The sequence below is a fragment of the Girardinichthys multiradiatus genome, chromosome 19, assembly GCF_021462225.1.
Source record: "Girardinichthys multiradiatus isolate DD_20200921_A chromosome 19, DD_fGirMul_XY1, whole genome shotgun sequence".
Classification (NCBI taxonomy): Eukaryota; Metazoa; Chordata; class Actinopteri; order Cyprinodontiformes; family Goodeidae; genus Girardinichthys; species Girardinichthys multiradiatus.
Window position 1 is genome coordinate 25,292,563 of NC_061811.1, and position 27,958 is coordinate 25,320,520.

Genomic DNA, 27,958 nt, shown 5'->3' on the forward strand with positions numbered 1-27,958 from the left:
ATGAATTATCTTTGTGTACATAGAGTTTTCCCCCTTATAAATGTCTTTTGTTTCTCTTTATGCTTTTTTGTCACAACTGATTTTTTTCAGCTCATCAAACTGATTTTATAACCAGACGAAAAAGGGCTAGTATATATAAAATTCAGTTTTCAATTAGGGATTTCATTTACTAAGGAAAAACTAACTCAAATCAACGTGTCCCGCTGTGAAAACATAATTGCTCTCTAAACAAAATGAGGTTATTGATATTTAAAGAAGGGGGTAATTACTTGTCCCTATATGGCATAGTTGGACTGTTTTTTCTTAATAAATTAAATGAGCGTTTGAAAGCTGCTTTTTGTATTTAATCAGATTATCTTTAATATTGAAATGCTTCATGATCTGAACATTTACAAGGTGATACATGATGGCACAGTTGGTTAACATTGCTGCCTTGCAGCAAGAAGGTTCTAGGTTGGAATTTCTGTATAGATTTTGCATATTCTACCCATGCATGTGTGGATTCTCTCTGGTTACTCCAACGTCCTCCCAGCTGTCCACATGCGGCGAAATGTCTTCTGGAGAAAAGTTTTACAGTTTACAGTGAGCTATTTGGCCCTAGTGACAAGATGTTTAGAGGAGTCAAAGTGAGGCTGCAAAGCCTATGAATACTGGTGGTGGCAGCATCATGCTGAGGGTGTGTTTCACAAAGTGGATGGAATAACAAAGAACTACCTCCAAGACTACAGGTCCTTCTCAAAATATTAGCATATTGTGATAAAGTTCATTATTTTCTATAATGTAATGATGAAAATTTAACATTCATATATTTTAGATTCATTGCACACTAACTGACATATTTCAGGTCTTTTATTGTCTTAATACGGATGATTGTGGCATACAGCTCATGAAAACCCAAAATTCCTATCTCACAAAATTAGCATATTTCATCCGACCAATAAAAGAAAAGTGTTTTTAATACAAAAAACGTCAACCTTCAAATAATCATGTAGTTATGCACTCAATACTTGGTCGGGAATCCTTTTGCAGAAATGACTGCTTCAGTGCGGCGTGGCATGGAGGCAATCAGCCTGTGGCACTGCTGAGGTCTTATGGAGGCCCAGGATGCTTCGATAGCGGCCTTTAGCTCATCCAGAGTGTTGGGTCTTGAGTCTCTCAACGTTCTCTTCACAATATCCCACAGATTCTCTATGGGGTTCAGGTCAGGAGAGTTGGCAGGCCAATTGAGCACAGTGATACCATGGTCAGTAAACCATTTACCAGTGGTTTTGGCACTGTGAGCAGGTGCCAGGTCGTGCTGAAAAATGAAATCTTCATCTCCATAAAGCTTTTCAGCAGATGGAAGCATGAAGTGCTCCAAAATCTCCTGATAGCTAGCTGCATTGACCCTGCCCTTGATAAAACACAGTGGACCAACACCAGCAGCTGACACGGCACCCCAGACCATCACTGACTGTGGGTACTTGACACTGGACTTCTGGCATTTTGGCATTTCCTTCTCCCCAGTCTTCCTCCAGACTCTGGCACCTTGATTTCTGAATGACATGCAGAATTTGCTTTCATCCGAAAAAAGTACTTTGGACCACTGAGCAACAGTCCAGTGCTGCTTCTCTGTAGCCCAGGTCAGGCGCTTCTGCCGCTGTTTCTGGTTCAAAAGTGGCTTGACCTGGGGAATGTGGCACCTGTAGCCCATTTCCTGCACACGCCTGTGCACGGTGGCTCTGGATGTTTCTACTCCAGACTCAGTCCACTGCTTCCGCAGGTCCCCCAAGGTCTGGAATCGGCCCTTCTCCACAATCTTCCTCAGGGTCTGGTCACCTCTTCTTGTTGTGCAGCGTTTTCTGCCACACTTTTTCCTTCCCACAGACTTCCACTGAGGTGCCTTGATACAGCACTCTGGGAACAGCCTATTCGTTCAGAAATTTTTTTCTGTGTCTTACCCTCTTGCTTGAGGGTGTCAATAGTGGCCTTCTGGACAGCAGTCAGGTCGGCAGTCTTACCCATGATTGGGGTTTTGAGTGATGAACCAGGATGGGAGTTTTAAAGGCCTCAGGAATCTTTTGCAGGTGTTTAGAGTTAACTCGTTGATTCAGATGATTAGGTTCATAGCTCGTTTAGAGACCCTTTTAATGATATGCTAATTTTGTGAGATAGGAATTTTGGGTTTTCATGAGCTGTATGCCAAAATCATCCGTATTAAGACAATAAAAGACCTGAAATATTTCAGATAGTGTGCAATGAATCTAAAATATATGAATGTTAAATTTTCATCATGACATTATGGAAAATAATGAACTTTATCACAATATGCTAATATTTTGAGAAGGACCTGTATAACTTCATTTAAAATTGTAAACCATGTTTAAGTCAGGTCTCTCCCAAGAAACTAAACAGCTGAACTGAGCTCTACCTTTTCTGATAAGGGTGATCAAATGTGTAGCCAGAATTCCACCAGGACATTGTTAATGGCTACAGAAAAGTGGTTTCTGCAGCTTGCTAAGGGACATTTACTCAAATATTAGTGGGGTGTATGTATATATTTGAGCCTGTATGTGCATTTGAGAAAATCCCACAAATTAAACTTGTGTATCCAGTTCTGGGATTTTTAAGTATTTGAAGTAGTACCTTGAACAATCAGTGCATCTGCCCAAACAAAGTGTTCACATAAATCATTAGAAGCCCAAAATTATCCCCATGACATTCATTTAAATGTCAAACTGGAAATGTAATAACAGCAAATGGATCATTCTGGGAAAAGACATAGATAATGAAATCATCAATCGATACAGTAGAAACTAGAAGATGAGATAGATGCAAGACTAACATCCCATTACCCACAACAATAAGAATCAGAGAAGATAGTGACAACTTAAATTAATACAAAATTATTTATTAGAAACTTCAACGATAACTTCAGTTTTATTCATCATGCAGTCTGTAAAGTACACATCATGCATTTTTTCACATTTCAGTGTTTTTTGTTCTCCAAATCCTCTCAGCTTACAGTATCAATGGCTCTGTACATTCTGACAGTTTTAACCAAATATAATTTACACTTTCAGCAAATGTTATATAGTACTTTCCCTGTGGACGTTTTCAATAAAACAGTTTTTAAGTTACAACGCGGGAACCACCAGAAGGATAAGACCAGTGATAAAAAAAAAAGGGGTAGAATTGTATTTATAAATTATTCGAACCCGACCTGATGAACAGCCAACACCTCTGAGGAGCTCACCCGGCTTAAATAATACTGAAGGACAGAAAACAAACCCTCACCTGACAAGTCATACGATCTTCCTGGATATGTACAGCATGCGGTATTCTCAGGTTATAACTTGAATGTTAACCTGGCAACTGGAACATACAAGCAATACTTCACAACTAAAGAGATGGGGATCTACTAAATGATTTTGGGCTTAGCAGCTCATCTCCACACCTGTTTCCAGTTTTAACTACATTAACAGAACTGTTGCGAATCCTTGGGTCTGTGGCATGTTCGTGCAAATGTCCTCAAGCTTGGTGTAGGAGCATTTTATAGGAAATTTCCCATTTTCTAAGAAAATATTTCACTTTTCTTCACTCAGCAGCCTCAGGATCTTTCTGTTTGTACTCGCTGAATTCTCTCCAGCCGACTCCTCATTTGGGACAGGAGTGATCCACAGTGAGCTGCTGCTGGTGGTCGAAGTCTGATATGAGCTTCTTGATGTGGGCCAGCTTGTTGTGCAGATATTCACAGCGAACTTTGTCCTGATCGTAGTTGGGATTGGACTAAAGAGACAAACAAAATAAATACATGAATAAATAAATAAAATTGATTACCTACAGCTGAACCAGAGGTGAGATTTGTTCAGAAGCAGCCTGGAAAGAATAGAGGTACCTTTTTAATTTTGCGGTACTCTTGCAGGATTTTATTCCGAACTGTCTGTGGGAGAACATAGAGAAATCAGAATTAGCAGGGAATATCCACACCTTTGGTGAAATGTGTATATTCTGTTTGAGGCTTTCCCTGCTGAGGCGCAGCGGCGTTTCCTATCGTTTACCTTGTATTTATGCGACTCGTGGTGAAGTTGCTTGAGTTGAGTGTCCAGCTCCATGAACTGCTGCGTGACGCTGTCGATGCGAGCGTGTAAATCTCTGTACTCGTTGTACTCTTTATTAAAGTCCTGTTTGTAACTCTGTCTCTGGTTTTGGCTGGAAATCACCGTGTACGTCCTGCACAGGGAAAACAGAATGCTGGTAAGAGCAGGAAAATGCTGTCCAACATCTCCATGCACTTCCTGCTGTCTGAAGCCAATGCAAATTGCTTTGGTAAATTCTAACAGCAGCAGAGATCTTATTTTGGTCATTTTGGTTCCAATAAGCACAGAGCCTAGCAAAAGAATAATTATTTTTTGCAAAACAGCTGAAGCTTAAATTGGATGGAGGGCCTCTTGCCAGATTCTCAGTTGAATTTAGGTCTGGACTTTAAATGGACCATTCAAAGTCCAGAAAATCCTGGAAGCTTAAACATCCTGGATTTAGCTTCATTTATCTTCCCAGCAACTCTAACCAGCTTCCCTCTCTGCTGAAGAAAGGCTCCCCACAGCATTCCCACTATGTTTTACAGTGGGAATGGAGTCTTTTTTAGATTGATGTGGAATATTAGCATTTTGGAGGAAGGCGGACCATATGAATGGACCAGAGCGCCTTCTTCCACAGGTGGATACAGCAAACATCTGACAAACTTCAAACAGGACCTCTTATTTAAATGAAACCACTGCTGTGGATCTCTGCAGCTCCTCCAGAGGGCCCATTGGTTTAGTTAAGGTGGCCATGTCCATGGATAAAGCCTGACTAAATACAGCAAGCCTTTTAAAAAGACAGGGTGACCCATATCCTGTTCTCGTTGCTGAGCATAGAAGCTGTTATAGAAGGGTTATCTTTTAAGAAGGAAATCGTGTGAGATAAGTTTATAAGTTTTGGATCTACAATGACTTATTTTCACCCACGTGGCAACAAGTTTGGCCACCGCTGATCTTCCACATTAATTCCCAGTAAAAGCTGCGGTTGTAACATCACAAAGTGGAAAAAGACTGACTACTTTTTCAAGGCACTGCATGGAGGGCTCCCAGTCTTTGGAAAGACTCGTCCCTGTGTTTACTCTCCTGGAGACTGGCGGGGAACAGGCAAACAAACTGTCTCTTAACTACTGCTAAACAGGAATGTACCTAGGTCAAACAAACAGAACTTACGATAAATATTCTGCTGTGTCGGTGTCGACTTGAGGTACATTGGAGTCAAACAGTAGTTTACTCGTTTCTGAAAGAAAGAAAAGTTGTAAGTAAGCGAAAAAGTACAGAAAAGGTTCCAGATTTTGTAAGTCTGTCAGCTCTCACCTGTGCATTCCAAAGGTACTTCATTATATGAATATTCTGAACTGCAAACTTTATCTTTTCTTCTTTCCTTTTTGTCTCTCCATCCATCTTTCTCCTTTGAAAACCCCCAAAAATATCAATAGATCACCATCAATGGAAATCCCATATAACAAAGAAAAAAAACAAACCAGGCACATGTTTTCTCACCTGATCCTTGTGTTTGCTCTTCTTCTTTTTCACTGTGTGTCTGCTCAGATCGGGCGCTACTAGAGGCAAAGTGGGGTGATCTGGGGGCGAGTTGGGTTTCTGTTGCTTTTCTGGGTCTTTAGGTTCCTCTTGAGGAGAATCCGTTGGCTCCAGCCTTTTAGCCACTTCTGCTTCCTGTTGACAAACTGCTGACAGCGAGTCAAATAGTCTTTTAGGGTCAAGCAGGTTATTTTGTCCGTCTTCTGCTGTTGCTTCTGTGCCTTTCTCAGCTTCTTGTTTAGCTGACTGCTGTCTGAAATTCTCACTTGTTGATTTGATTGTTAAGTGGGATATTCTGGGCTTTTTGCTGGCCAGAGGCTCGCCGTATTCATCAAGTAGGGAGTGTTTTGGGCGGTGTGCTGGTGAAGAGTTGGGGGTCTCTCGAAGTGGGCTGACCTGGGCCTCAGGGATGGTGAGGAGGCCCTGCTGTGGTTGGAAAAGTCTCCTGCAAGGTAAGCGCTGTACATTAACAATCAAGGGAGCAAGCAGAAATAAAACTATTATACGTGGCAACACAGAGAGTTGTGGCTTCAAGGTGCTGTGGGGTTTTACCGGTTAAATAGGAAAACACAAAAATAAGGAACCAATTATACAATAAATACGTCATAAGAGAAAACTGCTGTGGCTGCCTCACGTTACCTGACAAGGATGCGTTTAAGAAGCTGCTGGTCCCCTAAGGTGTAGCCTGGCCAGTCCTTCTGCAGCTCCTTATAGAGACCGTCCTTCAGAACAAATGTGCTGTCTCTGTTACTGAGCTGTCCCACCTGCAAACAAACAGGCAACTTAGGTCATTCGATCCAGATTTCTTCCTGCAACACGTGCCTAACAGCAGCAAACAGATTCTGATCTGCTATGCTTTGTTTCCTAGGTTTCCACTACAAAATCTACATTAAAGTAACGTCATCACCTCCGCCATAACTGAGTCCAGCACATCTTTGTCTCCATCTGTAAGTCCGTCTTTTTGCAGCCTCAGGATCAGCTCGGGCCGCTTGTACGGCCTCAGAGCCAGCAGGTGCATTACTCTCTCTCTGAGGGGTCGGTCTCCAACGTCACCCACACTTTTCCTGCTCACCGTACAGGGACCCTTCTTCAGCCTCGTCATGTTGACCCCCCTCTTAATGTTGTCGAGGAGGGAATGAGACGAGTGTTTGGGCTTGGTCAGCTTGGCCAGTGCAGGAGCCGGAGCCCGCACAGTCACCTTCTTGCCTGGGAGAGAAAATTAAAAACATACATTAAAACAAAGTAAGTAAATTTGGACATTTTAAAAAAGTGGCAATACCAAAAAATAAAATAAAAATGTAAACACAGAAATGTGTGCATAAAACCCAGAACAAAGGCACAAGACTTTGTGAAGGTACTGGCTGCAGCTGGCAAGAGAGTTTCATTACCCACAATGAAATAAGTTCTGTACAGACATGGGCTCAAAGTCCATTCAGACAGGCGGAAACCATTACTCCAAAAGCTACATGAGAAGCCAGATTAAAGGATGCAACCCTAATTTAGAGACATGTCTCGATGTCCGATGAAACTAAAGGTGTTTGCTCATAATGACCACTTATGTATTTAAGTTAAATGTAACACTGTCAGTGTTTTTGAGTGGCCATCGTAAAGCCTTGATTTCAGTCCCTTAGAAAGTTTGTGTACAGATCTCATACAAAGACGTATGAGAGCAAGGCTGTCCACACAGCCGATTCACCTGTACTGGTTCTGTTACAGGGGAAAGGGCAAAGAAAGTATTGTGAGAAGCTTGTGGAACAATGTCTCTTTTGTTTACTAATATTTCTTAACTAAAAAACACAAAAACAAACGAAAAAAGGACAATTAAACAAAGTTGATGATATATGGTTCAAAATATACATGATCAGCCATACATTTCTTTTATGGGTTTAATGTGTGTCTGGGGGATCGAGCTATCTGGAGCACAAACATGTCCAACCAGTGGAGATTTTTAACCAACCAGGATAATTATATTTCTGTAATTTATTGTTATTATTACTTCCGGATTCAGACTGCGCTATAGCACAGAGTGTGCCTTACTAAAAGCACATTATAACATTGCTGTGTCAACTGATAGTAGGTGCCCTGTTGTCCTGGTTCAGCTGGACCTCACGGCAGCCTTTAATGCTGTCGATCATTCTATCCTTCTGTCTCGCTTCAGCCACTATGTTGTTATCTGTGGCTCAGCACCTTAATGTTTTCCATCTTATCTGAGAGTCAGGTTTTCACAACTTTGATTAATAACGTATATTCGGCCAGTGCTCCTCTGTTATGTGGGCTGCCACAGGGTCCCGTTCTTAGTCCCCTCCCTTTTTCCCCTTTATCTGCTGCCACTTGGAGTGATTATAACTTGGCATCACTGGTCTTTCCACTGTTATACAGATGATCTTCAGATTTACCCGTCTTTAAAACCAGGTAACATTCAACAACCCCTCCCTGAGGGTATCTGTCCAGTAAAACAGTGGTTAAATCAAAGATGTCCTGCTTTTAAATCAACAAAAGACCTATTGCGTTATGTCTGGTGAGAATGCCACCATTGACGTCGGTGCTCTGAATGTTAGTGACACTACAACAAATCCGGGGGTGATTTTTGAAAGGGATTTTAAGTGAAACAAACATGACATTCTCAGAAATCTTTGCAATTTAAGGGAGTTTACTGATAAGTCTATGGGGGCTAAGAGATGACTGATCTAAACTCAGTTTGGGCAGTCTTTCCTAGAAAAAAAAGAAAATCTTAAAAAGAGGCCCTGATTTTTATTCAAAAGGTAATCTTATGCCTTATTTCTCTACTAAATTTGTATTAACAATGGGCTTGTTAGATAATTTTGGGCAGAATCAGGCAAGATCAGACATGAGAGGTAGACGACTTTCTCTCTTAACTTTCTCCACTTGCAGAAATCTGAATTAAAAAAGAAGACCTCAGTTCACCCCACCAGAAAGCCACAGCCAGGTTACATACACACACACACACACACACACACAGTTAGCAGTGATCTAATTTAAGAAAAAAACCACAGTTGCACAAGCCTGCCATGAGTAACGTCTTTTTTTTTCTTTAAACTTCCTCTAAACTGACAGACTCATCATAACGTAACATGTTGAACTCTATTAGTGTGTCTGTGTGTGTAGGTTCACTGAGAGATGACGGTGATTAACATATCAGCTTAGGTGGAAGTGGTTTGGTGGTTGGATTTGCAAAAGCAGTGGTAGTACAAGGAAAAGCTGAAACGCAGGTTCTATAATGTGAAGAACAAACTGATTGTTCTGGATGTGTTCATCATTGAACTGAAATGCAACAATGGGAAAAAAGGGACAAAACGTGCAGGAAAAGAACAAAGCCACCCTTAAATATCTGTTATTACACATGTTTCCAAGGCAACCAATCAACATGTCTGACGGTGTTTTCTGGATATCAGAAGCACATTACAGATTTATCTTCAAGCCAGCGCCTTCCTTTGGTTGTGTTTTGTTGTATAATCACACACATGCTGCAGACATGCGAGCGTTTCCTATTCTTCTTACCCTGGTAGCGTGCTCCGTTCTTGATGACAATAGCTCCTCGGCTGCGCGTCTCCTCCTCGGCCTGGGCCAGGCTCTGACGAGCCTTATCGTACGAGTCATCCGTGGCGTTGACTGTCATCTTCTTCTGAATCACCCCAAGACATGACAGCTCCTCAGCAGCACTGAAAGCATGAAGGACAGTCAGTACAGAACATTCAGGCTCCTAAGATTTCCGTTTCTGATAAAAAGTTGCTTCAAGTACCAGGTTGTTTAAGTTAATGCCTGCTTGCATCAGCCAGATCCTTTCAGTGCCCGAGTCCAATTCAATTTTTTTTTTCAATTCTACGTTTTTCAAATCTTCTGCTCCCCTGTGAGGTCATCCTGGGTTTCCCCTCGCAATCGAATCCAGAAACGATTTCAACAACCTGAATTTTTTATGTTTTTGCTGCAGACAGGATGACAGGTTTTTACCTATTAAGGGAGGTAGTTTGCCTAACCGGAAACCCAACAGTGGCTGACTTGTTAACAAATCTTCTTTTTACTAATGAGAAATTTAAAAAGTCCAACCTATATTCGTTTTATATAAAAATGTACTGAGAAGTTGGCCGCAATCAACGGACTTTCAGCTCGATCAACCAGTTGGAAACCAGACATTGGATCCTTATCTTCTTGGAGAACGAGCCACACTAAGTGCTACCCCTATTCTACCAGCTAATCAATGTGGACACATTGCTCAAGCAAACACTTGAGGGAAGAAGAACCACACAGATACAAGAAGATATTTTAAAAATAAACTGTTTTCTTTTCTACGTGTCGAGAAATCCTTGAGGTTTATTTATGCTGCAGGACTTTAAGCAGATAACAGGAAGGCTCACCAGTGTACAGCATATGTGATTTGCTTTGTCCTTTTAAACTTCTAACCCTACTCTGTCACGGAAGATGCTGGAAACTGAAATGTTGGCTAATATCATTCTCTTGAATACACACACACACAGTTTTTTGTAACGTTAGCTGCTCTGACTGTGGTAAATGCTCAAATAAGTTGCTAAACCCAGAGTAAAAATGTATGTCCGAATGATGACCGTTCACAACAGGGAGGCTGGAGATTTTCTTTAAGACATGGTTCATATATATTTTTACATTATCGTTCTCAAAGATAAATCCTAATTGACTAAAATTAGTATGAGCGCGCCAACTGGAGATTAGAAAGGGGCCAAAAAGAGTGCTTTGTTGGGGTTTTTTTAAGCCTTTGACGTTTATTTTTAAACCCAGAATATGGTGGCTGCTATTTAGAAAAGCCCGCTCTTCACTTGTGCTGAATGAAAAATCCGGCTACTATTTGTGTTTTAGTATGCCGTTTCCCTCCTGCTCACCCTGTGCTGTGCTGTTTGACGCAGTCAAAGCTTCCATGCGGGCTGTTGCGAGCGACGCTGCTCACTCCAAAGGTGAAGATCCGCACTTCATCTCCATTTTCTGAGCAGGGGATTGCAATTCTCTACAACAGAGATTGAACATATTTTAAGTGTATGATACAAGAAAGAAATGTGGTTTTGTGTGAGCAGTAACGGCAGGTCATCTTACCCCTTGGTTACCACTGAAAGTGATGGTCGGACAGGAAGACCAGCTCTGAAAAAGGAAAAACGGGCTGTGAGAAGAGCCTCGCGACTATTTGCATTAATGCAGTCTGTTGATAGAATATCAAGAGAAGCATCATTTTGTCCATTGTAAGTCACCACTTCAGAAGTAGTTATGATCAGTAAAAGAAAAGGAATTTTACTCATAGTAAATTTGTATTGTTAAATTCATAGGACTAGTGTGACAGTATCCTACAGCACCCAGCAAATGTGGAAAAACTTTTCCACATTTCATTACTTTACAGAAACAAACCATTGTGTAATTCCTTTAGGTTTTTGAGCGATAGACCCACAAAGTGCTTGATTTGTAAGTGGAGAAAAAAACACATTTTACGAATACAAATCTGAAAAGTGTGGCATGCATTTGTATTCAGCTTCCCCCGAGTCTTCACTGTAGAGCCACCTTTTGCTGCCATTACAGCTACAACTCCTTTAAAGCGTGTCTGGCAGTTTTGCACATCTACAGACTAAACGTTGGGCCCCTTATTTTCCAAAATATCTCAACTTTAGTCAGACTGACAGAGAACAGCTGAACATTTTTTAAGGTCTTTAGGTCTGGACTTTGACTAGGTCTGACATATGAATATGCTTCAAGCTAAAGCATTCCATTGTATCTCTGGCTGTATGTTTGGGGTCATTGTCCTGCTAGAAGGAGATTATCTGCCCAACAAGCTTTCTTTCAGGATGGCCCTGTTTTTAGCTCCATCCATCTTCCCTTTTACTTGACCAGCATCCCACAGCATGATGCTGCCACCACGATTTACCGATGGGCAGATCGTTTTCCACAACACACAGCGTTTTGCCAGAAAGTTAACTTTTGATCACATATGACCAGAGCAGCTTCTTCTGCATGTTGCTGTGCTGTGTCCCTCTACATGTGGCAAACTGCAAATGAGACTTCTTATACCTTTCTTTCAATGATGGTTTTATTCTTGCCACTTAGTAAAGCACAGATCTGTGCACGTAATAGTTGCCAACTGATTCTTTCTGAACTGTGGATCTCCACAGCTGGTCCAGAGTTAATGTTGGCTTCTTGGCTGCTTCTTTGTTTAAAGACCTTCTTGTCCAGCCTGTCAGTTTAGGTGGACGCCCATGTCTTGCTAGGTTGTGCTGCGGTTCTTCCATTTTTGGGTGATGGATTGAGCAGTGTTCTACGAGATGCTCCACATTTGGGGAGTTAATCTTCTCCAGAACCTTCTAACTGACCCGTCTGCTGTGTTCCTTGGTCTTCATGCTGTTTATTCAGTTGTTCTCCAACAATCCTGTGGGGCCTTCCCACCACAGCCATATTTACTGTACACTAGGGCTGTGTATGATATTGATAAATATTGCCATGATAGCAGTGGTGATATAGGCCTATTTTCTTTTTCCCGCTCTTATCTGTGCTTCTTACACTCTTTTAGGGCTGAAACAATTAATCTGATTCATCGATTATTGAAATAACCGTCAACTAATTTAGTACTCAAATAATCGTTAACTAGAGTATAAAATATGCCGTTTGCTGAAAGAACAACCCACTCGGAGCTGTAATTAGGTCACAATTGTACAACAAATATACACACTGTTCATTAAAGATGAAAAACCTTGTTTGCTGATAAATATGCTCTATCCAGAACTGCATTGTCGGCATATTATGCAGCCTTACTTTACACTCTTTGTTTTGATATGTAAAAGAAAAAAGAGGGAGTTTTACCATTTCACAACTGTCCTTTACTCTGTTGGTCTCATAAAACCTGAACAACGTTGAGGTTTGTAGCTGAATTGAAGAAAATGTGAACACGTAAGCATGAACACTTTTATTTACAGTAGACAGGTCAATGATAGTGTCTGCATAACATTTGCAATCACTGATCAACTAGAGCTTGCCCTCACGCCTCTCAGATTCACCACCAAAATCCACACATGTGCGATGTTCACGCAAACCTATGAGAGACTTAACACCGGACATTTTTATCCCCAAAGGTCATGAAGTAGTTGAAATGTAGAAACTTCGTCGAATGGGAGAAGTTTGAGTGAAATAAAGAAACTCAACCTGTCCGAGGGCTACATCAGCATGAGGGAAAATACAAAGATCAGAGAGCCTGCAGCTCTGATGGAAAGTATGCATTGACTACAATCTAACTGACCTTTTTAAATGGAGAGTCCACCTGTTGAGTGTGCAGTGTGAGCTGGCTGCCAGCACAGGGTCTGGCCCTGCTAATGCATGTGGAGATGCCTTACTTTTTCCTGCATGTGATCTAACAGAACCAAGGTAAAGCTTATAGGTGATTTCCCCTCTTCTCGGTCTCATCGCCTCTTCAGGTTAAACTATGATGAGATCAGTAGGGGGTTTTACATGTAAACGTTTAAAGAGGTGACTGTGATATCCTCACCGTGGAGTTTCCAACCCTTGCTACAAGGAATTGCTGAATTGAGGAAGTGTACATTTCATTAGACTTCCTGCAGCATCTGATTCAGTGGTGACTAACTGGGTTAAATGGTTGGTTTTGAGAGCAGTCAGTCTTCCATGGCCTATTTTTGCAAGGAGACCCCTGCGCCAACTCATTCAGTATCAAGCACAGAGTTTCTCCAGCCCAATCCGAACATAACCTCCTACTACAAGCTTTCACCCCCACAGCTTCTCCTCCCTCACTTTCTTCTGTCATCGACTCTTGATTAGTTCCCCTCATACTTTGCCAGAAGCCTGATTGGACTTGGCCAGCAGCTTGCTACAAGCTTCATAACACATAGCATGTTTCCGCGTTGCATTATGCAACACGTATTCGCTTTTCATGGCAACAAAAAGGGGGCTACTTGGTAGCAACAGCCGGGGGGGGGGAACTTCAAAGCACAGTCGTCGTCGTCGTTTTGCTTTTTAATCACTTCGCGTTGAAGCAAGAGCCTCTTTCACAAGTTTACACAACAAAACTGACTGTTTGCGTCCACACCGCGAGGAAGAACACCGTAAAGACCCACCTTGCCGTTTTGGAAGGTACCGATGGCTCTTGCCGCGCTGTCAGTGAGTTTTACGTGAAAAACAGAGACGGTACCGCCGGGATTCAGTTTACCGCTGGACAGTCCGTAACACTGATTCTCCCTCAGAGCCGACATCGCGCCACAGTCCTCCCTTCCCGGTCAGAATTACTCCGAACCAAAGCAGTTCGATACGACATGAAACGGGCAAACATTGGCCAGACGGATCCGAAGGAAGACCTCCACTGAGCTTCTGCTGCTGCTCCGCGGCGCGCTATTACGGCTGAACTCACAGAGGATCCTATTGGTCCAGAGACACGCACAAGCCATTGCGTAGGTCTTACGTAACCACTTCCAAGTTTTCTGCTGGTTTCTCGCTATGCTAATGTTCCTTTACATGAGGTAATGGGGGAGACTCATGTTTGGGGCAGACTATGGCAGGCCGTCGTAATATATAATCAAACAACTAGTTATGCAGGTGGTCTTCCACCCAGTGGCGGTTCTGGCATGAAAGGTGCCCTGGGCCCTCTTGGTCCCTCATACCCTTACTGAACCATTCTGACAGCCCTATCTAGATATATAAATATATATTTAGATATAGTTATGTAATGTGTATATTTTCATCTAACAACATGTCAAGGAATGAAAATAAACTTATCAAATTAAGGTTTAATATATCCCAACTTGATACATCTTAAATTGTTTAGTGAAGAATAATCCAGTTCAGATTGGAACTTTATATTTCGATCTAAAGGTGATCCAATGCCGACCAGATTCCCCTCTCCAAAAACGGTGAAATAAAGCTTAATTTAGCTCAATTGGAGGTTACAAATTAGGTTCCAACTTTAATATCATAAGCAACAACTAATTACTCTGGTACTGAAATATTCTTGCTTACACTGTTTACAGCAACAGGTCAATAGAAAATGTATTAAGGTGCAACTGACAGATTTTGTTTTTACTCAAGCACTTGTCGTGCCACCTTGGCCATGCTGCCCTGGGTGAAGAGCTGTATTACCAATAAAAATTGCTACTGCTCCACCTTTTTTTTTAACCACACAAATATACACAAATATAAATATAAATGAATTGGAAGAAATAAAATTAACAATTTAAAGAGTTTGGACAAAGATATGTATCTCGAATATACATTATTATATATCACATTTTAAACCAGATGGTAAAAATGCTTATTTTTGTTGGGGTTTTTTTCAGAAATATGTTGAGTTTGGGGAAACATGCTACAGTATCTATCATATCTGCTGGTGTCGGGGCAAAGTTAGCAATGAAACACATTAGAAATCATATAATTGTAATCTTAGACCTGAAAAAAACAAACTTTCCAGAGCAAATCCCACTCAACTCCAAGAACTAAGACAACTGGGTGACTATCATTTAATATTTGGTTCAGTAGGTGATCCAAAAGGTCCAGCAGGGACTGCAGAGGTTCTGAAGAAGGTTCACACTGTAAATGTTTCATTTTTATGGAAATTTGATGCACCTATAAAAGGGGGCTGTATTTTAATTCTTCTTCTGTACTCCACAGAAACAAGAAAAATCTAAAACCAATGAACGTTTAAAAACACATTATAGAGTCACAGCTAAAGCTTTAGGCTATTAATATACCTCTTTATATTTGCAGACATAAATACCTTCTCACAAGATCCTTTCCAACAATTATGTAATACAATGAGTTGCCATACCAGTCTGAGAAGAGACCTTGCTTTTAGAGCTTCAAAGCTTTGGTCTTTAAACCCTCTTAAGACCAGAATTAGATAAAGGCCACATGATATAGTTTTAGTTGTCATAAAACAATGTTGGTCAAACAATTTATTACAGACAACTTCAACTTTCAGTATGAGGCAGTTATGAAAAGAGAAAAACTGTTTAAAAGGGAAAACAGAACAGGCCAAATAGGACGTTAAGGATTGTCTGAACTATAGTGATAAAACCAGTTAAACTGGATTTCTGTGACGGGGAAATATTTGTCTTGATCATATAAGCACACCAAACATGGGTGTGCTTATATGATCAAGTAGAAATTGTAATCTGAAGGAAGAGTAGTTCAACCCTGATCAAATTTAGCTAGCATCTAGACACGGCAAATGTGACTTGCTGTATTACACAATAAGCACCAGAATGGGGAAGAAACAGGATTTAAGTGACTTTAAATGTGGCATGTGTGAATCTTCAGAAACTATGCATGACACATCTCTTGGATTAACAGGAAATGGTCCAAGAAAGAGAAAATATCATGTTTTGTCGAACAAAATGCCAAGCTCAAGACTGATGGGAGGAAAGACTGGTTTGAGAAGACAGAAAAAAACAGTAACTCACATAACCACTAGTTACAAAGATACCGTATGATCTATGAACATTTCTGAACGTACAGTAAGTCCATACTTGAAGCAGATGGGAAACGACAGCAAAAGATCACATCGGGTGTCATTCAGAAAACTGAAGCTACAGAAGCTACAATTCACACTGACTCACCAAAAACTATAACAAACAATAACAAACTGGAGAAATATGACCATGCCTGACGACTCTCAATTACAGTTCCTGCAATCAGATAGTAGAGTCAGAATCTGGCGTGAACAAAATGAAAGCATAGACCCATCCTCCCTTGTGGTAACAGTTCAGTTTGGTGGTGGTAGTGTAATGATATGGGTGATATTTTCTTGGCAAACCTTGGCCCCCTTAAGACCAACTGAGCTTCACCTAAACACCATAGCTGTCCATATCTATCCCTTTATGACCATAGTGTACAGATCTTGTAATGGCTACTTCCAGCAGGACAATGCTGCATGTCACAAAGCTCAAATAATCTCAAACTGGTTTCTTGAAAATGACGAGCTCCCTGTTCTCCAGTGGCCTCCAAAATCACTAGATCTCATTCCAATAAGGCACCTTTGGATGTGGTGGAACAGGCGTTTCATATCGTGGATGTGTAGTAGACAAATTTACAGCAATTATGTGACAATGTCATGTCAATATGGACCTAAATCTGAGGAATGTTTTTGGAACCTTGTTGAATCTGAAGGCAAAAGGGGGTCCAATCCAGCACTAGTTGGTGTACCTAATTAAATGGCAGGGAAGTGTAGGTCTCTGTGATACAAATGTATTACAAACTCTAATTTTAGCCATCTTAACATCTTAATTTTATTTATGATGTTAACACACAATAATGTTAACACATAATATTAGGTTTTTACTATAAGTAAACACAACTTCAACCTCATTAAAATTTAAGAAATATGTAAATATATGTACTGCTGCTAAGGTGAAGAAATAAATATAAGAGAGGTGAGGTTGGTGTGAACAAGGAGGACTACAGGTAGACACAAAATACAAGAAGTATAGAGTCAAAAATCCTGTGGTAAAAGTAAGATCGCAAATAATAAATTATTTATTAAATATAATAATAAAAACAAAACAAAAAATCAAAAATTAAATAAGTAGAATAGAAATAAACTCAAATCTACATAAGGAACTAGAATAGAAGTAATTTAAGCATGACAATAAAACAAAACTAAAAACAGTAAATAAAAATATTTAAAATCAATATAAAGCCAAATTAAAAGTGCAATAAAACTCCATACATAGTTACCTAAATATAGGATAAAAGTTGGAATAATTCATTGTAATTACTTAAAACCAGAAAAAAAAAAGCCAAACCACAAAGATCAATCTCAAGTTTGCTTTTAAAAACATTGTTGGTCTTTATAAGGAAGGGTCAAAAAGGCTGTTTACCAGATGAGGTGCAATAAGAAAATGATGCCTCTCTGGGGTTTTCTCCTCATACGTTTTCAGAGGAACTGAGCCTTATACGAAAAATCAGATCTCATAAATAAGTCAGACTAAGACCATTAATGGCTTCAAACGTCATTAAATCAACTTAAAATCGATTCTGAAATACATAGCTAGCCACTTCAGAGACTTCAGAATTAGAGTAATGTGAGCTCTCTTTCTGGTCCAGTTCTACCGGTTCTGGTGTAACTAATGGGGTAGCAATAAATGAATCCTCAAGAGGTTCTAGTGTTAAATAAAATAAATATGTATTTTTAATATTATACGTGTTTTCTTTTTCTCATTCAGGCATACATCGTCTAAATGATGTGTTGTGGAAACAAAGTTACTTTAAGTCTACCCAAAATTATTATTATGCTCCCTGCCTTTGGCTTGCCCCCCTGGGGGAGGGCATCAACCACTGTCAGAAGGCAATGGTATTAATGCAATAAATATAGACTTGTATTGCCCTGGTGTGTGTGCAGTACTGGTGTGAATTTGTCACCTGGAAGTGCACAATAATTGAAGTGGCGAGAAGAGTAAAAGCCCAAGAACAACTGAAACCAAGGGTAGGAGGCTCTCATTGACCCCAGCACCACCACAAGGCAGGCTCAGACTGCAAAGCAGTCCAGGACAGCCCAGACCAGCAGTGTGCGGTTTTAACAATACCAATGGCCCAGGACCGAGGAAGGAGCCAGGCCATGCATGACCTCAGGAAGCAGTGAACCTGTGGTGGATCCAGCACCCAACCTACCCACCATCCATGCCATATAGATTCACCCCCCATAGTGAGATTATTAATCTACCTCAGAAATGTTTATTTGCATGTTTTTGGGAGACTGAGTTTAGAGAACTTGTTTATTACTGATGGTACTTCAATGATGAGATGTTTGATCTTCACTCTGGACCGGACAAAAGATGTACTGATGTTGATGCTTTTAAAGCAACTGTGATTTTTAATTAATGGGCTGATTAATGGATTACCTGAGATACAGATTTCACAATATACTGTATGTAGTGTTTGCCTAATATCTCTCCATAGGTTCTCTGATGGATTTGTCTGAATCCTGTAAGCCACATTTATCTAAATTAACAGACATTATCGAATTAAATATCACTCTATTTGTGTTAGGAATCAATACAATGTACGAGTTTCACCTTTTGAATTCCTTTACTACAATTATTACAATTTTTAAATCATATTCAAATTTAATGTGTTGCATGTGTTTATGTAAGAGAACAAAATAAAAACAGTTTTAAGCCCTAATGAGCTGCTGAGAGTCTGTGCATCATGAGGGTTTTTTGTCTCTCCCTGCGTGTTTTTGAACACAGATGGTGGTCACAAGGCAGACGAGAGCCGCTCAAAGCTGACTCATATCAAAGGCGCTCTGGCTCTTTGTAGTGCAGTGTTTGCAACAGGTGACATTTTGGTCTGGAAACCGTTTATGACTTTGAACGCTCGGCCCGAGCCGAACCTCTCCTGAGCCAGCAGCAAAGAAGAGCACGGATTGGAGCAGCTGGGAGCTGCAGTGGGAAACTCACTGTTTGTTTGCTCTGTGGTTTGCAGGAAAGCAGTAACATGAAGATGCTCCACCTAAAAACAAAGGTAAATATTTTTAAGGACTAACATTGGTTTTGTTGTATAAATGATTTGTTTTTGGCTTAATTGAAAGCAAAACGGACAGTAAGGTAAGTGATGTATGTTCTTTGGTTTTCTTGTTTTAGCAGACTGTGAAATAATGGAATTAACTGATGACTTTCCCCAGTTTTGTCTTTAGCTGATATTTTAATCTAGTATGTTTTGGCATATAAAAAAACCTATAAACATTACAAGAAATATTATTTCCAATTAAACCTGTTATGCAGTACAATTTTTTGAAACACATTGCCAATCAGACGATTGCATACACTCTTCAACATAAACGTCTATGTATTAACTTTGATCTTTTACTGATTCATTTCAACAAGTCTTTTTTCAGTGGGGCGTGTTTACACATCAGTTAGGAACTAAAGCTATAATTTATTGTGGATTTTCTCCAACAAATGCAGGGTTCAAATTATGCATAGTGGTTTGAATACATACATACAGTACAACCCTTCTAATATGTTGATAAGCGTCTTTGTTTGTCAACATAGATGCAGATCCAGAAGGTTGCTGATGGGTTCAAAACGTCTATAGTTTCTCTGCAAATTTCTAAAGGACATATATCGAAATATTAGTGGAGTAGTATGCATTTATTCGATTATGTATAATTTAAAACCTGTGTAGAGTCAAGAAATCCACCCTAAATTCAAATTGTGATAAACTACATAAATTCAATGCCTTCCAGGAAATGGGGGATCCCCTGACAGACTCCAGCCCCCTCATCAGCGCAGCCTTCTCTGGGAAGCTTCGTCTGGTCCGCCTGCTTGTGGAAGGTGGAGCTCAGGTGAACGGGAGCAACCACAGAGGAGAGACGGCCCTCCTTGCTGCCTGCAAGGCCTTGAGAGGAGAATATGCTGAGAAGGAGATTGTGAAACTCCTGAAATTCCTGCTACAGAATAAGGTCAAATTGCAGTGACAAATATTTCCTCTTTCATGTAAAAAAAAGTGCAAATGAATTGTAGTTTTTACTGCATGTAAAAGTGGAACAATGTATGTTTACAAAGCAATAAAATGGAAAAGTACTCCATCCACCTACATGTGAGTTCTCGAGGCTTTCACCATTGTGGAACACAAAAGAGTGCACCTTTTATCAAAAGTGCTTTATGAAACAGACACTTTCATTGTGCATCCTCACTCAGGAGCCACAACACAAAACCAACAGATCCAGATCAGTTTTTGTTGAGGGAAGATGAAGCGAACGGCATTTAGTTCAGCTAAAGTTCGGGGTTCAGACATATTTAAATAATTGTAAGCCTACTGTTTTGAACCAATCAGGCAGATCCTAACGCACAGGACCAGGATGGCCGCACTGCTCTTATCTACGCCTGTATACAGAGAGCAGGAGCTCTGGTGGCATCCACCCTCGTGGCTGCAGGAGCAAACCCATGCATGGAGGACACCTCTGGAACCTCAGCTTTGGTCTACGCCATCAATGCACAGCACCAACCCACAGTGCAGGTTATTACTCGCTTATTTACTTACAAGTTATAATCCCAATTAGAAAGTAAAGAGAAAATTCATAAAAAGAGGATACAAGATACTTCTGTGAAAGTAACGTCTGGAATGAATACAACTTATGAAGATGTGGCTATGGTGCCACAAAAGCAGCCAGATGTGAGCGTAATGCAAGTTACTCATTCATTTCAGGTGCTAATAGATGCTTGCAGGGCCAATGGTCGTGACATCATCATCATTGCTATGGAGATGGGCATAAACAGCGGCCCGGTGAGTAAACGTTACCTGAATGCACCACCATCTCCGGACTCTTCGCCCGTGTCCTGCATGTCCCCATCTGACATCGTTGTAAAGACGGGCTCACCAAACCCGTCCGAGGGAGGAAACATCTTCAACTTCAGGGGAACAAGTGAGCGAGGATTTCAGGGATATTATATTTAACCTATCCTCTTGTCAGAAGTGGTAGATCATGAGAACATGTCGGGGATCTTGAATAAACCAAGGTTCAAGGCATAGACATGCATATAGTACAGCTGAGGTCTGGGTTTTCTGAGCTTACTGCTTTGCTCTTCCAAAAACACGTTTGATGGGAGTCTGGGATCATTATCCCATTGCAACAACTAAGTGTTTTCAAGTCTCAATCAACTGGCGTATTCCGTAAATCTCAAATGAAAGAAAATTGACTAGAATGATCTGGAACCACCAAGACTGAAGCCTTTCACTGGAATATGCTGGAACATCAGTATCATGATCCACAGTGAAACCAGTTTTACATTACAACGAATGGAAAGAGTGGTGAACAAAAAAGACACCAAGTCAAAAAAAATTTTATCTCCAAGAAAACTGTACCAACTGTCACGCTTGGTGGTGGCAGCACCATACTGAGGGGCTGTTCGGATGTCAGTGGTACTGCTGCATCGCACAGTGTAGATGGACTAATAAAGAAGACTAATAAAAAAAGGAGTATTACCTCAAAATACTCTTATTTCATCTCAAATCCACAGCCAGATGGCTCAAACAGGACAATGATACCAAAGAAAGTTTCTTGTTTAATTTTCTCTGTCTCCAAAATTCTTGGCCATGATGAAACTTCTAATCGTAACTGTATTTGAAGTTAGTTTCATCTAATTTCATGAATGGTAGATTAGTAACACATGTTCAGGATTATTTCCATGGTGCAAAGTAAAAAAGTTGCCTGGGTGAGGTGAATTTGTGTCTTAATATCTTGCAAATGACAATTACATCACCTAAACAACAATGTGTCAGATTGTTGCTGGACAGCAGATGTAAGAGCATCATTTTGGAACTGTAGAAATGGTAGCATTGAGTAATGTCTGACTCAAGTTTTTTGTGTAAACTGTCTCCAGCAGGAAAACATGGAAGCAGCAGCAGACGCTCATCATGTGAGCTGAGTCAGTTGAGTCTGTGCAGCAGTCCAGCTTCCAGACAGAGGGTATCATCTGAACCGTGGTTGGCCATCAACAACCTGGACTCTCTGAACAGGGTCTATAAAGAGGGAATGAGGGAGAGGAACCTCAAGGAGGAAGATGTGCAGGGTTTGAAGGAGGAGGAAAGCAGAGGTAGAGATGCAGATGAGGAACTATATTTCCAGAGTAAGGAAGATGTGGTGAAAAAAGAAGAGAATTGTAAATGCTGGAGTGAGGACTCAGTCCTCTCACTAACTGAGAAAAGCTTGACTATGAGAAAGTCAGACAGCCGTGTCCCTAAGAGGTGCTTATCACCAGAAGGGTCAGACATGAAGCTTCCGCCCAGCTCATCCCCTCACTATTATCTTCGCAGGAACACCCTCCCCTCTATCACAGTGGTCCCTCCTCCGGTTCACCTCCCTCCCTTAATGAAGCAACCAGACTCCCACCTGCAGGTGCCAGCTAACATTTTACCAGCTAATAGAAGGCGCATGTTTCAGCCCCACCCACCCAGCTCCACTCCCCCATCCTCAGCATCCTCGAGAGCAGCATTACTCCCTCTTCTTCCCCTCACCTCCTCTCTGGTTGCTCCTCCTGGGTACAGCCACAATGAAAGGAGCAGGAGCAATCATTTGGACTTCTGAGACTATCATACCTCAGGCAATATGGTCAGTCAGGTTTTATTTTTTAAAAACAAGCATGATTAGTTTCATTTGCAGTTTGCTGCCTTATTTTGTATGAACTAGTCAATGTTGCTCTGCACAAATAAGGTAACACTTTCACCTTCCACGACATAGATGTAAAACGAACAGCTAAAGCAAAAATAACTAGAGCTCATTTCTTTTCACTCGGTTTGTGTTTAAATATCTGTCTCTCTAGCCTAATGGAAATTGCATAAAATTTGCCCAAGTTGTGTATTTTGGGGGAAGGTTTTGTTTAGTATAAATTTCAAATGAAATGGAGCAATCTGTGTTTTTCATTTTGTGTGCCATTCAATCTCAATCGAAATGCATTTTTTTTAGTTAAAAACCATCGCAATTTTAAATAGCAATTTGCATAAATGGGAAAACAAACTCATCAGATTTCAGTTTCTAAAATAAAATAAAAAAAAAGATAGAAACTTGAACCCTTAAACTAATATTTAAGGGGTTAAAATGAAGTGTATTATGGTCAAATTCAGTTCTTGCCATGAAAAATATTTTTTCCAGGTGGACCAATTTATTTACAAAAAATAAAAATTCATCAGGATCAATGTTTTTGCCAGTTTTTAACAATCCCGGACATGGTCTATAAATGGGGAAAAATATTCAACTTGTGTTGATTAAAAATATACTCAGCCTTCTGTGTCTTAAAAATAAGAAAGAAAATGTCTGATTATGTAAAGTTAATTACATTTCATTGAAAATTGGAAAAAATATTTGATATAGAATATTTTTATGGAGATTTTCAAATAAGTGTTTTTGTGTTCAAGGCACACAGAAAGAGAGAAAACATCTGGTAAGGATGAAAATAAACCACACTTGGAAACACTTTCCTGACACAAAAAAAAAGGCTCTTTGGAGCCACGTCTCTCTAAAATGGAAACATCCATCCATCGCCTTTAACCGCCATCCTTGCAGGGCTGCAGGGGGTCTGTCTCTAGTGGCTATTTGGTGAGAGGCTGTGTACACCCTGGACAGGTCGCTAGTCCATCACAGCACAACACAGAAACAGAACGGACAGAAAATTCCTAAGGACAATTAACAGAGACCATTTAACCCAGCAGTCATGTTTATGGACTGTGGGAGGAGGCCGGAGTACCTAGAAAGAACCTAAAGTAGGAACACCACAACTTTACATGTACCAACAGAGCATGACTAAATTGTTTTACCTGGAAAATGGTTTTCTTGACAAAAAATACACAACAGGGCTATGTCAAACAGATGTTTGACCTCCTATTTGCAACAGAAGATGGAATGGGCACTCCTGCTTTCCTCCAAAAAGCATATAGATAAGTCATTGAATCAAGAAATTTGTTTCAATAAGAAATTAGACAGGCATCTCTCAAACAAAGCAAACCATTGTAGAAGTAAAAAAACAAAATAACATTTAATTAAAAATTACATGTTGAAAGTTGTTTATAACCCATTTGTTACTCATATGTATTTACAGGCTGACTTAACTTGCCATAGAGTGCATTTAAATCCCTGGGTAGAGTGCTGGTTTGGTAGGTCTCCAAGCTAGACATTTATTATGTCTTCCTCCTAACTTGACAAATCTGTCTTATGATTGCTTTTCTTTATACATGTTTTAAGTAAATTAACATAACAGTTATAAGCAGCTTATAAGTCTGAACACAATGACAAAAATGCTGCATGCCTTTCTAAATTATAACTATCACAACGATCTTTACATTTTTAAATAGTTTGATGGACTTCGTTCAATTATTTAAAAAAAACGCAAAGTCAAAGGGTCTAAAAGAAACCAATCTCAGCACAAACATTGTAAATAATTTTGAGAGAGAATGTTAAGAGTTTAAATCTAGAAAAAAACAGCACCTTGTGTTCATGGCAAAAGGAGTGAAGTCATTTTTATTTGTTTTTAATATGTATCTACAACAAGGGGGACACAGGCAAAAAACGACTGACGAGTTGATGAAAATTAAAAACAACCAAATAAAGTACATTAATCAGCTTCAATGTAAGCTTCCAACGTTTTTCCAATAGGCAACTTTTTTTGTCTAAAGTAACTTTACAATATAAAGAAACATACGAAGGAACCTCTTTTTTTTTTTAACTACACAAGACATTTAGGATCTGAAACTACCCTAACATGATATACAAAGCAACTTCCTGCCTCATATTCAATACTGCTTTGTCATCAGGAGGAAATGAGGAACCAAACAGAAGAGAAAAAAACCCGAAAAAAAAAAAAGAACTTTACTCCTAAACCTGCCCAAAAGTCCTCTCTCAACCCTCCCCTATCCCTTAATGTTACAGTATTATACATCAGCACAATAGAAATACAGTAATGATCAACATTGTGACGGCTTTACTTACAGGACAGAAAGAGAAGTCGGACTGCATTTTATACAACAGTATTAAAGTACATGGGAGAAAACGCACATTCTTTACCTCATCTTAGCAACAAATATACCCATGTGACTTTTTTTTCTTCTTCCTCTTACTTCCACAAACATTTCTCTTGCCTGATTTTAAATAGATTAGAAAATCCTTCATAGTATTGTAAAGTATGTACTCTGATCTCCGGTGTGCTGGACTGAGAGCCAGTGTCCTTTGTGCCCTGCTTTGTTTTTGTTGTGTCAGAAGAAGCTGAGCTGCCGTGCATCTGAGACCAAGTGTCATTTTTGCACTCAGTCTTTGAAAATTCTGGCAAAAATTGCAAAAAAAAAAAAAAAATTCCCGTTTTTAATTTTGTGTCTGTCGCCTCAAACGCACCATGTTTGAAACATGTTGAGTTATTCCCAAAATGAACTATGGGTAAATTTCCTCCTTATTCCTCCTCAGCTGCAGCGTAAAACCCACCACATCTACGGGTTGGGAGGTGAAATGTTATAATAGTCTATAGCAGCTCGGGTTTTTAAGTTTCATATCACTTCTGGTTAAAAGTACACACAGTTTGCCTGAATCAGCACGCTACTGATCAACTGTTCAGTTGTGATTTGAAATATCAAAACATGTCAATGATATCAAAATGCATTTTACAGTATTTACAAAAAAATCCAAATCAAAAACATGGAGAGTTGTACAAAAAATGAAATAAAAGAGGGGGAAGTGGTGTTTGTAAGTATGCCTGCTGGATGCAAAGATAAGAACAAAGGGAGAAGGACGGAGGAGGAGGAGGGACATCACTCTTTACAGTCAATGGAGCAAAGATTTGCAGCTTCCAGACCTTCCTTTCGTCTTCGATCTAGACTGCTTCAAAGTTAATTCCAAAACAGCACAGACAGTAGACAAAACATATGCACATGGAGTGAGAAAACAGTGGGTTAGCGTGGACAGCACCTTTCGAGCTCAAATGGAGGACTCTGCTGAGTGCATCTGCAGATTTATACAGTTGCTACTAATTCTGCAGTTGACAAAAAACAAAAACAGGGAAAACACTTAAGAAAAAAGTTTAGGATTTATAAACAAATTAAAAGTACATAAATAAATAGAGTTGTGCATTGGGTTTTTTTTTTACTGCAGGAAAGTTACTAGAACCGGAGGTGCAGATGCTGCTGGTGAGCAGAAAGTTAAAAAGTCTGGATGTTTTAAAAATGCTCAATTGGTACCGTAATGGAAAATCCCACCAGCAGGGGGCAGTGTGCTCACAGAAAGCAGTGTGTTGCACAGCAAATTACAGGTGCGTCTCAATAGATCTGAATATCATCAAAAAGTTTATTTCGGTGTTTTAATTCAAAATGTGAAACTCATAGAGATTCATCAAACAGATTTATATAGGTTCATTTTTGTTCGTTTTGCTGAATATGACCAAAAGCTAATGAAAATCTGAAATTCGGTTTCTTAAAAAATAAGGACCAATTAAAAAACAAAAAGACTTAGAAAAAGTTATCTTATGGTCTACACGTTCATGGGGGAGAATGCTGATCTGACATTCAACCTCCTGCTGTAAACAAATTAATGGAAAGTTGAGTGGAAGGAAAAAAGTGTTGATGCTTCAAGAGCAACCACTAGGTGATGTATCCAGGACATGGACTACAACGGTCAAGTTCCTTGTGTTAAACAGCTGTGGATCAGAAACAATGTCAGAGGTTCTCACATGGGCCAACTAGTACCAGGGCTGTACTGTTGCTCAGTGGCACAGATTATGCATGCAAATTGAGCTTGATTGGCTGGTAAACATGCATGACCTATATCCCTGTAGAGAATCTACTGATGCAGAAATTAATGCAAAAGGACACCCGACCAAGTATTGAGTGCATATACTGGACATACTTTGCAGTGAATTTTTTATTTATTGGACTTATTTAATATTCATATTGTCTTGGAAACTGAATTTAGCATTTTCATTAGCTGTAAGCTACAATCGTTAACATAAATAAGAATATATAACTCTGGTTAGTTTATATATGAATTAAACATTTTGAATTGAATTTCTGATATGAATGAACTTTTCAACAATATTCTAAATGAGAAGAATCTGTATTTGTGACCTGTATGCACATGTGCCGTCTTCGTCATAACAGTGCGCCCCTAAAAACAAATTATGTTAATCTGAAAATGATAATATCATAATAATACAATACAAATAGCAATGATACATTACATACACAAAAAAACAAAATTGGAAAAACATGTTCACTGATCATCACAACAACTCTGTTACAAATGTACACGTACAGAAAAACAACGTGGTAGGGACAACGAGAGCCCTCCATGGAATCCGTTGGGAACAAAAACAAAAACCAATAAAGACGATTTACAGAAAAAAAAATCCAAGATACAAGCAGCTGCAAAGAGAGACTGCGTCCATGAGGGAGGGCGGCGCTCTCCGGTCTCCTCCATCCCTCGCTCATTGTCTAGACCCCGTCAGAAAGCCGGGGAGGCTGGCGCCGGAGTCTGAGAGGAGGCTCTTCCTGCTGCCCTGCGACTGCTTCCTATTCACACCTGCGCCCATTTTGCACGCTCCGGGAGGGCCCGTCTTAATTAGAGTCCCAGCATGCTCGAGGGCGCTTCTGGAAGGCTGTGTGGCCGCACAAGTTCCCGAAGGGGAGGAGGAAAGATGGTGGCGGGTTTGGCGTTGGAGTAGGGATGTTGTTAGGGGACAGGGCAGAGGGTGTTTGTGTGTGATGAGGGAGGCGGGTTAATCGAAGGACAAGTTAGGATTGAATTGAAGAAATAATAAAAAAACAGGTGCAGAGTCACAAAAATTGGGGGAGAAAGAGTAAAACAAAAATAATAATAATAATAATAATAACAAAATCACACACTCATCGTCATGTTGGGTGAATACTGA

The 27,958-nt window shown here is 40.0% G+C and overlaps 3 protein-coding genes across 6 annotated transcripts in view; 1 reads left to right on the forward strand and 2 right to left on the reverse strand.

Moving 5' to 3' along the window:
- Positions 1-2,874: 2,874 nt before the first annotated feature.
- Positions 2,875-13,973, reverse strand: LOC124884935 (RNA polymerase II elongation factor ELL-like). The gene is made up of 12 exons (XM_047392995.1): positions 13,688-13,973; positions 10,680-10,724; positions 10,472-10,593; positions 9,120-9,280; positions 6,508-6,806; positions 6,240-6,364; positions 5,562-6,045; positions 5,376-5,469; positions 5,232-5,298; positions 4,041-4,212; positions 3,878-3,922; positions 2,875-3,768 (listed from the first exon to the last, which is right to left on the reverse strand). The coding sequence occupies exons 1-12, from the start codon at positions 13,820-13,822 to the stop codon at positions 3,637-3,639; spliced, it is 1,881 nt and encodes a 626-aa protein (XP_047248951.1). The 5' UTR covers positions 13,823-13,973; the 3' UTR covers positions 2,875-3,636.
- On the forward strand, positions 13,886-24,775 carry LOC124884936 (ankyrin repeat domain-containing protein 34B). 3 transcript variants are annotated; one of them, XM_047392996.1, is made up of 6 exons: positions 13,886-14,017; positions 18,806-19,079; positions 19,804-20,019; positions 20,394-20,576; positions 20,766-20,982; positions 21,941-24,775. In XM_047392996.1, the coding sequence occupies exons 2-6, from the start codon at positions 19,053-19,055 to the stop codon at positions 22,642-22,644; spliced, it is 1,347 nt and encodes a 448-aa protein (XP_047248952.1). In that variant the 5' UTR covers positions 13,886-14,017; positions 18,806-19,052; the 3' UTR covers positions 22,645-24,775. The 3 variants fall into 3 exon arrangements, with proteins under 3 accessions (XP_047248952.1, XP_047248954.1, XP_047248953.1); XM_047392998.1 differs by having other exon boundaries at positions 21,944-24,775; XM_047392997.1 differs by having other exon boundaries at positions 13,891-14,017; positions 19,041-19,079.
- The window catches only part of zgc:110158 (uncharacterized protein LOC553590 homolog), a 67,083-nt gene continuing 63,668 nt past the window's right edge, over positions 24,544-27,958 (reverse strand). For both annotated transcript variants that reach the window (XM_047393000.1, XM_047392999.1), the window contains one exon: positions 24,544-27,954. In XM_047393000.1, coding sequence (XP_047248956.1) covers positions 27,925-27,954 — 30 coding nt within the window. In that variant the 3' untranslated portion in view covers positions 24,544-27,924. The remainder of the gene's footprint in view (positions 27,955-27,958) is intronic.